Genomic DNA, 13,673 nt, shown 5'->3' on the forward strand with positions numbered 1-13,673 from the left:
ATTGGGGCTCCCATGTCATCGGCATCCACTTCCCTCTCGTTTCCGATAGCATTCGTTCTGAGGCGACTTCCTTTGTACAAATCTTCCAGATATTCCTTCCATCTCTTCCCTTTTTCTTCGTTTTCAATCAATAGTTCTCCGTCTTTGTCCCTAAGGGTATTACACCTTGCGCCCGTTTCCTTAAAGTGGTTCCTCACTATCCTATAAGCGGCCTCTACTTTTCCATGTTTAAGATTGTTTTGCAAGTCTTCGCAAATGCTTTTCATCCACGTTTCTTTAGCCTTCCGCGCTTTACGACATGAATATTTGAATAAGAAGTAAAAATGAAGGAAAGTGGCCCATTGTTACTAATATAGTTTTTCGTAGTTTTTAATTTATTAGCCATATACTAGTGCCCAGTTTTGTTATCGATCCTAAAATATCTTCATGAAAAATGAGAGATTATGATGGGGGATATGAAAATAAGAAGTAATTTAAATACCCAACGAAGATCCAGCCCGTGGTTTAGGTGTTTCCAAAAGAGGTGGATTCTTTTTCTTCTTCAAATTATAGCTCAACTTGATGAAAAAAAGCGGCAAGAAATTAAAAAAAAAAAAATCCGAAGACTCAAGCGTGATGGAGTGGAGTTTTTTCATTTTGAATGAATTCCCCTAAATTTTGACAAATGAAGAGTAAATTTTAGAATCGTGGAAAATAGCAAATGTTTATTTCAATTAAGTATAAATACTGTATGTGCTTCATCAACCTTAATGAGATCTTAATAATAAGAAAATGGGTAAATGAATGTATACTAAGGTTCTTAATATTAAAGAGACGTGACCTGTTTAACGTCGCAATGACATCGCTTCGAGAAAAGTTTAGGAGTGCATATACGACAAGTCAGAGATCAATGCCACGCGTTTTCTGCGTCGATATCCTCACTGAGACGAAAAGGCTAATGGATCCGTGATGTCTCATCTGATAAGGAGGTAAGCAACATCGTTTCCGCAGCAAGACAGGGCCTTGGAATGAGGCCAAAACGCATCGAAGGCTTTCCACGTGCAGGTGTTCGGTAATGTAGCATGATATCGGGAAGACCGAATAAAATGAAGGCAAGCACCATCGCCCCATCGAGAAACTATACATTTGACCAGAAAACGAACCCCGCACGTCTCAAACACACCCAACCTCCAGCATAGGCGTCTGGTATGGCGTCGGGTGTTTCAAGCATGAATGCAAGACAACCTCGAGGCAGAGGAAAATTTACTCGGGAGCGTAATAGAATCGGGGAGAAAAAAATGGAAGATTGGGAAATCCTTTCAACACGCTCAGCCTCGAGAGCAAATTTCCGGAGTGGGAAAAAATCCAACAGAATAACACCAGAAGGTAGTTTCCGACTTTATGCACCTGGAGTGGGAAACTGCTATTCCATTATGCGCAGCTTTCTTCTAAAGCAGGAAATTTATGCTATTGATGTAAGCATGCAACATATTCGCTAGAAATTATGTAGGCACACTATCGACTTATTGCGGACCAAAACTATTCATTACTTATTTGAAATAAATAATTGGAATAAAAGGTTACCATTTCTGAAACAAATTGACGACACGAAAAAATATTTCGTGTAAATATTAGCACACCGCGTCCTCCGTGCACTGTATATAGTACGAGATTACTAGGATAACAACGATATTTACAAATATGAGAATTTTCTTCTGTAATAAAAATCAGGATAAATATCGCTTTTGAAAGAAAGTTATATCACGCTCCTTTTGAAAAAAATTAACATTCGTCGTAGAATAATGTGAATTGTGTTGGAACAAGTGCATCGGCTGCATGGAGGAAATTAAGTAAGTGAAACGAAATAATTTTCCCCATTTCTTCTAAAATAAACGCATTGAGGTCAACGCTGCAGTGGGAGCATCCTCTGGATTACGGGAGCGCTCTAGAGACAACTTGCTGAAAGCGATCCTCTGAACCACCAAATTATTTTTATTAAGATAAATACTCTACTAAAGATCAGAGGATAACCGATCTCTGCTCGTGTTTTCTGTGGAGGGCAATGTAAGTGCAAGATTCCTGCAATTATATGAGACGCTGAGCCGTGACTCTTTAGACTCCTTTCGTCAAGATATTGCTGATGCCGACGCCAGATTTCTCTCCGTCCCTTCCTTTCCATCCTTCCTAACGGCTCAAGCGTTCTAAGCTGCCTGTCGCCTCCTACAAATGCCATGGATGTAAATACTTGATCATGAGTATGAATCGAAAAGCAATGAGTTTAAAAGGAATATGATGAACTTAAAATACGGAGCGAACAATCTTATCATTCATATCGTAAACATAGATGTTAAAATAAACTGCAGTTGTGTCATGCCTATGTAACGTACAATAGTAACGGAAATGCAGTACTCACCACGGAGACTTCATTGAAATGTAATCCATTGGTCGATGGCTACACTGCGAGAAATCTCTCCGCCACACATTCCGAGTCTTAGCAGGTAGAAGATACGTCGAAGTCGTCCGCTGTTCAGCTGAAGAATCCATGGGAGAGACCAACCCATACCGTAGTCAGAGTCCTAAGAAAGTCAAATTATCGCCGTCTCACTCAGAAAGCTGGAGATTATTGGAGCGGGTATTTAAGCGATTACCGACGTTAACTAGCCGTTCAAACAAAAAATTACCATTTAGGTGAATGAAACAAAATACTGAGGTACGATTGATATAATTTTCAGATACAGGAACATCTGAAAATAATATCAACTTCATACAAACATTATCTCTTATTTAAGATCAAATTACACGGCAAAGTAAAAACACGTGTAAATAATCATGCTAAATCTAGAAAATGTCTAGAGGTTTGCTTGGATTAAGATAGTTATTCAAATAAAATTCATGTAAATATGAAAATCACGAACTCTACCAGTAAAATTTTGGGTGGGCATATTCCGAATAGTATATTTCGTGATAATGCCACAACTCAGGTAAACGATTCCGCTTTAATATTTAGCGTATAGATTTGGCCTAGTTTTTTTTGGTTCAGTGAGTAAATTTAGGACTGATAAATGTTGCATCATGAAATATGTTTAAATATATGACTCTGATAAATAAAAAACTGACTTGGATAAATTGTCAAATAACGTTTTCATAAAAAACTGCCTTAATTGCTTGGTTATGGGGATATTAAAGTTTTAAATAAATATAGCATTATTTTCCAACTTTCTAACCAAATATCTTTCTCTGCATAATAAGGCCACGCGAACAAATAAAAAAAATAATTACATAGATAATGAATAGGTAAAAAACCAAACCCCTACCTTGTTTTACGACGATAAAAATTGCCATAAAACTATTATTATGACCTTGAGGTTGAATATAAAAAAGCACGATAAGTAATATTAGGAGTTTTAAAAATAAAGGAGTTTTAAAAAAATGAAATAAAAATTGAAAATGGCATAGAGTCTGGAGAGAAAACTGATTGAGAGATAACTGAAAAAGTATTATCGCACCCAAGAAAATGTGCGACCCAATTGAGGAAATATCACCATTCAAAAGTGAGCCTCGATCGATTGTCGGTTACTTCTTGCAAATAAATTCCAAAAACCGCAATCATATTTTGCCTGCTTTATATCAAAATAGTAATACAATGTCCATCATGATGAAATAATTATTTTACAAACATGATAAATATACGCCAGTGTAACTTATAAAAGAGATTTTCATTCAAAACATTTTAACATACTTGTTCTATTTTTAGTGGCGCGTTTCAGCAGTATCCATTCCGCTCTTCTCCAAAACATCGATCATGGATGCCAAAATAATTCAATACTCACTCTCACATTTCCAACGTAATCATTGCTCGTAGTTTTCCTAAGCCACAATTATTTCCCAATTCACAAATAACCATAATTTTTTTCAACATCATTCTTTTGAAAAATATCGATGACCGTCGCACTCTGGCAGCTCAAACACGGTATCCACATTGTGCACAAAACACTAATACCTCCAGCTCTTCGTAAGGACGACAAACAAAACGTAGTCACCACTTTCTAGAGCATTCAAGCACCAAGGAAAGAATCAAACTTCCAAGATCCAGGCCTGTATGGGCCAAAAAATTCCGAACAGACCCGCTCTGCGGCAACTGTGTTATCGAGCATCCTCACATCTATCCCATTAAGACGCCAGCATCCAAAGCCCCGAGGCAGGCATGCGCCTTGTCTTTTGACACCACAAACACTGTGATCAGACACGCAAACACACTTTTCACACATCTGAAATCGGTCTTTCCCAACATCTCACACAGGACATGCCACTATCCACGCGGAAAACAGATCAACACACTCAACTTTTTTCCACACCGATAAAACTCGCACTACACTCACACTGATATCTCCTGGACCCTCCTTTTCACGATTGGAGTCCTTGGCGACGGGGCTTCCTGCCCTGTGGGGGGCTTGGACCTTGGAAAGGTCGCAGTTCCACTCAGCGGCTTCTTCCGCGATAGGGACGACGTGTCTGGGGCGTGAAGAGCCCCCATGGACCCCACCGCGGCCCCGCCGAACGTCGACCTGATCTGCGACTTCTTCTTGAGCCTCACTGCCTGTTGATCGCCACCGCAACACCTGTCCAGGCTTCGGCTCGAGTCCTTGCGGAAGCACAGCTCGTGATCCATGACGTCTGGATAAGCACGGTGCGGCAGGACCAGCCCCAGCTCCGTGCCCACGTCCGTCACGTAGTCTTTCTTCGAATCCGGTACGCTGTCCAGGTAGTCGCCGAACACGCCGTAGTGGTGGTCCCCGCTGCTGCGTTCACTCCCGCTGCCGGCCTCATCCGCGGCCTTGCCCTTGGCTTTTCGCGGTTTCTTCTTTACCGTGCCCTTGCCGCGACGACCAGAGTCGCGGGCCTTTTGGCGGTTGTGGTGCACGACACCGGCTACCAGTACGGCCGCGTTGAGCAGCAACAAGACCACGCCCAGGGTGACAGTGATGGAGAGGGCCGCGAAGTAGTCGCCTGGCTCGATCTCCCCGCTATGGCCGGGGCCAGAGTCGGCGTCCGGGGTCGCAGAGGTGTTGAGCGGCGGGAGGGACGGGTCCGCGAATGAGGAAGGGTTGAGACCGTCGTCTTCTGGGTCGCCCTCGGGAGGATCGCAGTCCATCGGGGCAGGGTCCGCGGCAGACTGCAAGGCGCTCTTCACCCACACGGCCCCCAGCCGCCAGTAAGGGTCCATGATGGATTTGTTGAGCGTGGCCCCTATAATAAAATCCAGATTATGAACTTTTATACGCCAATACTATTTCATAAAAGTTAAGTAATAATCTAAGGATTAACATGGAGGACGTTTACGATGTCAATTTTAAAAAGTTACTTAGTTTTTTTTCATATGCATCACGTAACAGGATTGGCCACCCAAAATGATCTTATTGGCCACTGTGAAAATGCACCAAAATTTCGCAAACCGAATGTAAAATTTCGACGGTATATCCTTGAAATAACGAATGAAATTTAATTAACCTATAAACTACTAATATGTTGCAAGTCTTCTTTGAGATTAAATTTATCATCAGGTATACTTGACGTTCCCACGATTCAATGCATTAAAATATTGACTTTAAGTTATTTGAATGTGTTTAGGAAATAGAAGATGGCACAAACAAAGGATAGTACATTAAAATCAAATTGAAGCAGCAATATCTGAAAAATATTTAATTTCTGATACTCTTATACACCCTTCTGAATACCCACCGGCGTAATATTGGTCTTCTTTTTCGAGGAACTCGTGATGAGGGGACATGTCTTCCTCGTCTTGGGAGTGGTGAAGCTGGGGAATCAAATTCAACCACAGCGCCATCTTGTGACTGCGGTAATGACTCCGCATTTTTGGCTTTGGACCTACATGGTGAAGGTGAAGAAAAAAAATTGATTAGAAGGAATACACTCCTGAAATGCGCCATAACAGCGTCAACTCTTGCAAACTTCATTCAAAACTTCAAAAAATCCATTGGCATTTTAGCAGCAAATCCCTAAGGCCAGTTTACGTGATAAATTAACCCCTATTAGTTAACCCGGGGCACCATAATGTCTAAATGCCTGAATGATTTTAGTGGAAGGGAGCATACACGGATGTATGCATCTCTTTAGAATAGTATCTTCTTTCTGTTCATGCATTTGTACAATTTGGGTGGATAAACGTGATAATTTTTGTATTCATGTGTTATGACATTAACTTGTACATGTTATGTAACGTAAAACCAAGCCTTAAAAATACCGAAATATATATACGACTTCTATTTATGAATTGGGCAGAAGTTGCTGTTTTCCAGAAAGTTTCAAATCAACTCAGATAAGGACCATTTAAACATAAGGTCTCCGAATTCTTTACGCATTACGTTATTATTATTTAAAATTATTTACCATTATTTTTTTGAAGAATTAGATATAGCTTGAAAATGCATTGCCATCTCGTCCTTCATTCGTACCGGTACATTTTAAGTCAATACCTAATTGAAAAGGGTTAAAATTGGGTGGTATTATTTATCCTGGAAGGACAAACAAGTAAACAAGCAACAAACAGAAAATAAAGTGACTTTATAAAAACGTCGTACAACGACCTGACGAATGCACCACATCTGATAAGCAAGATTAATCAATGTCAAAGATACTCGATAGAAATTCAATGTTTGGAAAACGCTGCCGAGGAGTCCGCCATACGCACCCATGTTGAGGTACAGCTGCGAGGTGAGGTCGAAGGGCATCCACATGGGCGGGAAGTGCTGCTGGTCGGATTTCCCGCTTGGCCACGGCTGACCCCTCGCCACGGCCGCGTCCCGCTCTGACTGACTTTCCCAATTCGGATCACTAAGAATAGGAAAAGAGCACATAAGTAGACGAGCAATTCACAATTTCCCATCTTCACGTCTGTTGTGTTTGGCAACCACCGTTCAACTGGCAACATTATTCCGTCCAATGAGAAGTCGTGAATGTAAAACACAGGCTTCCCGAGGTAAAAAGGAAGACATACGCTGAAACAAAGTGTTCGGTAGCCGACTGGAAATATGGGTTGAGGTCTGCTTTGCCTATCCCCGGCGGAAAATTGCCCCATGAAAAAAGTTTACTTGCAGATATCTGTATCTCAATAGCTATGGCTGTTTTTTGCACCCAAATTCTTAATCGTAACATTTGGCCGCAAAATTACTTTTTCATTTTCATAACGTCTATGCATAACACTATTACCATACCTTAGATAAATTAGCCACCACTCCTTCACAAATGAAAAGACGACTTCGTTGACTTCCAATGATTTATTTCATTGGTGCCAAATAAATCAGTGGAAGTCAACGAAGAGGTCTTTTCATTTGTTAATACAGTAGATTCCGTTAAATGGGTCCACCGGTTACTTGGGGCAGCCGCTTAATTGGGGCAGATCTTGAAGAACAGAACCGAATAGAGGAATATTCCAGAGTATTCTCCGCTTAATTGGGACAGCATGCCGCTTTATTTGGCCATGAGTCGGCGACATAGACTCTATACTCGCGATTAAATTAAAATTTTTGGTTTCAGAATACTATTTTTTATATTTTCCTCCTTTGATTTACTCTTATTTTTCACAATTGTTGCTATTCTAGCCCTATTTTGAAATCTCCTGTTGATAAACTATCCGTAAGGGGGTAGGACTTTTCTTTAATAAGACTTAGTAAAAGACATTCATTCAGCATCGCCCGAGGCTGTGAAAAATATTTTCAGCTAAATTGTTATAATTCTTAAATATGATAATAAATTTACTAAACTCGCTCATTTATTAATCAAACTAATAATTTTATAAGCTTATGTTGCATTATAATCATTCTTTAGGCTTCTTTCTACCATTTCAAAGTTTTTTATGGCCATATACAAGAGAGTTCGCCTAATTGGGGCAAAGTGCACAAGTCCCGATACGTCTCAATTAACCGGAATCTATTGTATCAGCTTCCACAGAGTTGAGCCTTATATCTACGATTGAACGAACTACCATTCCTTATCTAAATAGCAATGCCCTCCTGTAGTCCTAGAAAACTGGTCACTTGCTATCCAGTAAATATAATAGGGTATACGAAATACTATTTACCCAGACTTGGCGAAGTTGGCCACATATCGTATCATAGTGACGGCCACCCCGACGTCCTGCTTCGTGTAGTTAAGCGGCAGCTCCGTCGGCTCCGTCGAGTACGCCTCCAGCACGGGGGTCGTTCCGCCCAACACAGGCACGCCGAAGAGGTGTGCAACCACCTCCTCCGGCGCCGAGCCCAGCCTCTCCTGAGCGTAGTCCACGCCGTCCTTCGCGTGGTGCGAAAAGTGCAGGAAGTACGTGGCGGCCCCGCGGCGACCCGCGTGCTCCCGGCACACCGCCACGAGTGGCGCCACCGTCTGCCCATCTCCCAGTGCCTCCACCGTCGCGTCCCTCACCGTGATTGGGTGCAAGTGGTGTCGCGCCACGGGTGCGACCGCCGCTGCCGTGGGGGCCGAAGGCGGGACGGGCGGGCCGTCTCCAAACTTGGCGCTTCGCTGGCTGCGGGCCCTGGGATCGGCGCCCAGCCCCAACCACTCAGTGTACTCGTTCTTGACGGCGGCCAGGATCTCCCGGCGGTGGTAGTGGTAAGCGTTGGCTACGAAGGTTCGCAACAAGGCGTCGCGTCGCTCTTCCTCAAGACCCCAGCGCACGTCTTGGGCGGAGAGCTCGGCGTAGGCCTCTGCCGTGGCTACTGACAGCAGGAGGGGCGTGCGTGATGCGGGGCCCGGGTGGAGGGCGGCGGGAGCCTCTAGCCAGGGGCCCGTGTCGTCGTGGCGCGTGGCGGGTGCGAAGCGTGCGAGGAAGCGGAGGGCCGGAGGGTAGGAGGCGAGGAGGGCGCGGAGAGAGGCGCGGCGCAGGCACGGCGCCACATCCACGTCCTCGCCCTGAGGGGCCGCCGGCGGAGGGCCGGCAGTATGCGTGGGGGCGCGGAAGGCCGGGTGCGGTTGAGTTGGCGCAAGGCAGCCTAGGCGCTCGGCCACTTGTCGGCGAAGAGCTCGCGGCTCCCTGACCACTGCCCAGAGGCTCTGCGCGGAACCACTCAGCATCGCGGCACGCTGGAACAAGCCTGTGCCAAAAGGAAATGAGATTATGTAGTCTGGCTGTATTGGATCCCCGTTTCTTTATTAGCGCGACAGCAAGTAATGGAGTAACGAGTCTACGATTGACGTAAATGGGGAAGCCACTTTAATATTCTCTGGTATCTGAGAAGAAAAAAAATCAATTCAATTGAATTTAACTTTCAATTCAATTTTAAAAAGTTTTTATTCCTCGTAATATTGCATGGGATATAACAGTATGCAATAGGTTCATCTGGATAGGTTCTCAAGAAGAACGAATTAATCATGATTAATGACATTTTGAGATTATTTTATTATATACCCCCTTTTATTAGTTAAAATCCAATTCAATTTTTAAGTACCTAATCCCACATCAAGAGCATGATGGCAAATATTTCTTTAAAAATTAAAAATTTTAACATCTGAGTTCATGGTTTTCAGTCATGTATAATGTAAGAATTTAAAATTTAAGTGGATATAGATAAATATTAAAACAGGTGGTAAAGTTGTGTGCCAAATTGATCCATAATAAACCCAATGAGATTTTTAATGTGATAGTTTAAAATTTATCTTGATCATTTTCCGTCCAAATCTTCAGAGCACATATGAAATTGAATGATGAACATACAGGACACACTGAAATTCTATGGTTCTTACTGTTAGGTCAGATCGCTTAAAACTAGAAAACTAAGCCTGGCTCAGAGTCGTGTGGTTAGTAAACCTTCGGCATTTTGACGGCGCTATGTTTTTACCTTCCAGTAAGGTTACATTTGTGCTATAAATAAGTTAACCTAAAATTTTATAATTATTAATGTATATTTTAAAACGTTTAAGCTATGATCTCTGCATTTCTTCCGGGTTTCCTTCCGCGTCAGATTGTTCGTAGACAACAGTTTCGCTGGCTATCCTGCCAGCGTCTTCAGGTCGAAGGTGTCGGCTGTCGGTTTCTGCCTCGCTTATATACCGTAGGCTGGATGGGAGCTGCATTGTGATTGGCTGTTTGACTGGGCGCTTCTATCTGATTGGCTCTCTCTTGGATTACTCTTTTCCACGCGCTGTGAAGGAAGTATCCATCTTCTCTATTGAAATTCAATGGTGTTTTTTGAATTTCTATTGCTTCCCTGATTTGCCTTGGGAAGTATCGGCACTCCTTAGCTAAAAGTTTCTTTTCTTCAAATTTGATGTCGTGGCCAGGTTCCGACCATGCATGTTCGGCGATGGCTGAGAGAGTTGACAACTCTCAGCCATCGCCGAACATGCATGGTCGGAACCTGGCCACGACATCAAATTTGAAGAAAAGAAACTTTTAGCTAAGGAGTGCCGATACTTCCCAAGGCAAATCAGGGAAGCAATAGAAATTCAAAAAACACCATTGAATTTCAATAGAGAAGATGGATACTTCCTTCACAGCGCGTGGAAAAGAGTAATCCAAGAGAGAGCCAATCAGATAGAAGCGCCCAGTCAAACAGCCAATCACAATGCAGCTCCCATCCAGCCTACGGTATATAAGCGAGGCAGAAACCGACAGCCGACACCTTCGACCTGAAGACGCTGGCAGGATAGCCAGCGAAACTGTTGTCTACGAACAATCTGACGCGGAAGGAAACCCGGAAGAAATGCAGAGATCAAACCATCGCCGCGGAAACCTACGTTCTAACGTTTAAGCTATGTTGCATGCGTATTTAACGAAAATATGAATTTCATAGAAAATATTTTTTAAATAATTCTGTATACTATTACTAATAACAAAAGTTTTGATGTAAGGTGTTGGGAAAATATTAACAATACCCTAAATTATGTAATATGTAATTGCAAAACACATTTTGTATAACTTTCGAATTTTTTTTTGACGCGTCGTGAAAATTACTATGGTCTACTGATCAACGGTTAAAAATTTATTATATGCTGCGTGTATTCCAAAAGATAAGACTATATTCGTTAGTTTATTTTTTTATAAGTTACTCATTACAAGCATTAACTTACCTTTAGCCGCTGTTGACACGAGCAGCAAATGGACCAATGCTGCCCCTGTGTGGTGCCCGACGATTGTAACCCGATCCTTGTCTCCGCCGAAGGCCTCCACGTTTTTCCGCACCCAGCGTAGGGCCTCGAGGACATCGAGAAGCCCCCAATTGCCTTGGACAGTGGTAGGGTCATCGTGGGTCTCATACCGCGTGGGACCCGTCTGGAGAAAGCCTGTTAAACGAAGACATATATTAGGCTAGATAAAAGAAAGATGGCAAGGAAGAAAATAGGCCATCAGATGCCTCCTGGCAGGACTAGATAATGTAATTTGACCTCATATTCATACTGCAAGTCAATATTTCATTTTTCATTCATATCATATCTAATTAGAGATAATGCAAAATTATGACTCATGGATTTGCTTCAGTAACAGATTTTATATGCTTGTCTTTAGTTGTACTTTTTCTCCAAAGGAACATATTTTGAAACTTTTGGAATGTGACTCAGTTTCACTATTTAAACTTATTCCCGTAGTTACATCGATCCATATACTTAACTTTTGATAAACATAATCAAAAGGAAAATTAATGGAATATATATTTACCATCTCTTTTTGGTGCGTCAATTCTCTATGCAGAGATCGATTGAACAAATAAACGCCAATAGTTTTTGTATTTTTGAAGACTTAACGTCAATTTTGCTGATTACAATTATTCATAGAATGGGAAGTTCTATTTTTTACTTCTTCTGTCATTATGTCTCAAAGCAACGCCCAAAGTGGCATATCATGGGAACAAAAAAATTATTCTGGCTTCCTCACCGAAGTAATGTCGTGATGTTAAAGAGAAGCAACTCTTGATTCAACTATAAGCGTAGTACTTACCGAGGACTCCAAGCCTGAAGTTGATGGTGACGACTATCACTCGACCAAGGCTGGACAACACGCTGCCGTCGTAAGGATTCCCAGAGTTCCACTCGAACGATTCACCATGGACGTAAAAAATGACGGCGAAGGAAGAGCCGTTTCGGGGTACTCCTGCGAAAGAGAAGAAGAATAGGCACTCTATTAATTTTTTTTTAAATAATTGGCCGAGAGTGATCGTCTCAGCTATTCGTGGAAAATAACGCAGGTTTTAGAGCGAGAAATGATTGTAAAATATGAGACATACTTTTTCCTCCCTACTGGATCAATGATTTACTCCACGCCAATGATTAACAACCGGGGAAAAATGAATGCGAGGCATAGGGAGAAAAAAGGCCTGATTAATAATGGCAGCAGTTTATGTGGAGTTGGCCATCGGAGCGCTTCATCTACGGCTCATATGTTTTTCTGCTCGAAAAAATGAAGTCGTTGAAGTTATAGGCTCGGGGGGATCGAGAATGACAGTTCAACCATTGGGGATTATCTAAAATTAACAGCTTCACGCTTCACTTCACAGAATTGAATAAAATTTATTTTAAATTATATAGCTTGTATATAATAAGTATGCCGAGTCTATGATAACGATTGCAAGATCTGTTTGGAGCTGTAGCCATTCGTGACAGCCGACGAAAGAAGTCTGTTTTCTCTCATATTTCATTGAGCAATATACGAAAGCATAAAAATTAAATGTGTGCAGATGTTTTAAGCTCTTCCATGGAGTGTATTAGCAGTTGAAAACAACCTTCTTCGGTTTGGTTTGAAGATAAAAACCACCATGCGGTACATTCACGTTTAATTATCGTAAAATCATTCTAGCTATAAATCACGTATTGTATGTTACGTAAATCTATGGCTGTTGTGTCAGTAACTGTGTAAGGAAATTTCGGCACTGTTTCACGGAAAAAAGTATTGCGATTCGATACATCTAATGATGCGTTGAGCAATTCCCTCTAAAGACGAAAAATTCCTTCCTTATAATTCCGATGTCAGTGACTGACATTTTAAATAAACTTCACTTAACATATGTCTCTGGATAATGACTTTAACTTCAACTGATCGCGTTATGACGTGCATATCTTGAGGAATACTTTCTTCTTCCTTTGAGGCCAGGATGCGAAAAAGCTTAAATAAGAAATACGGGGGCGTTAAAAAGTTCCAAGAGTTTAAAGAGTTCCCCCGCCAGTTAATCACGTTATTTAGGCTTGGGAACCTCTTCTGCGATGAATATTGAATTGATATCAAAGGTCTGAGTTTGAGCAACCTTAAGCAGCTGAGCAATGAAGGCATATTTTCTTCGTTCACCCATATATCCGATTTTTAACCTTTCAACGAGCGAAATAGTAGTTGCACCGCAGCAGTGGCAGAGATGTTGACGGCATCTTCAAAAACCTTCCCCATTGGGTGTCAAGTGTATTCAAGTAGAAGCTTGGAAAGCAGGTTAAGTGTAATTCATCATGCAAAAAAGAGTAATTTCAAAAAATATAAACTGGCTCAACGACCAGTGATGTATTTATTTTGTGTTTTCCAATACTGAAATGGGATAGCAATTAAGAGATGGTTATATCCGATTTACCTAGCATAAAAGACGGATTCTGACAAATTTATTCAAATACCGGAAAAAAAGAGATTATAAAAGGCAGTCATTTAATACCCATTCAAACTTAATTCTGCTCATAATTAATGAACCCTACCAAGTAGGAATTCACAT

At 41.7% G+C, this 13,673-nt stretch overlaps 1 protein-coding gene across 1 annotated transcript; it reads right to left on the reverse strand.

The window, feature by feature from the left end:
* Positions 1-3,585: 3,585 nt before the first annotated feature.
* LOC124155208 (neuroligin-1-like) lies at positions 3,586-13,363 on the reverse strand. Its single transcript, XM_046528925.1, has 7 exons — positions 13,288-13,363; positions 11,927-12,079; positions 11,062-11,274; positions 8,078-9,086; positions 6,689-6,831; positions 5,719-5,865; positions 3,586-5,226 (listed from the first exon to the last, which is right to left on the reverse strand). Exons 1-7 carry the CDS (start codon positions 13,361-13,363, stop codon positions 4,355-4,357), a joined length of 2,613 nt encoding a protein of 870 aa, XP_046384881.1. The 3' UTR covers positions 3,586-4,354.
* Between the last annotated feature and the right edge of the window lie 310 nt (positions 13,364-13,673).

Source organism: Ischnura elegans, chromosome 3 (assembly GCF_921293095.1).
Source record: "Ischnura elegans chromosome 3, ioIscEleg1.1, whole genome shotgun sequence".
Lineage (NCBI taxonomy): Eukaryota > Metazoa > Arthropoda > Insecta > Odonata > Coenagrionidae > Ischnura > Ischnura elegans.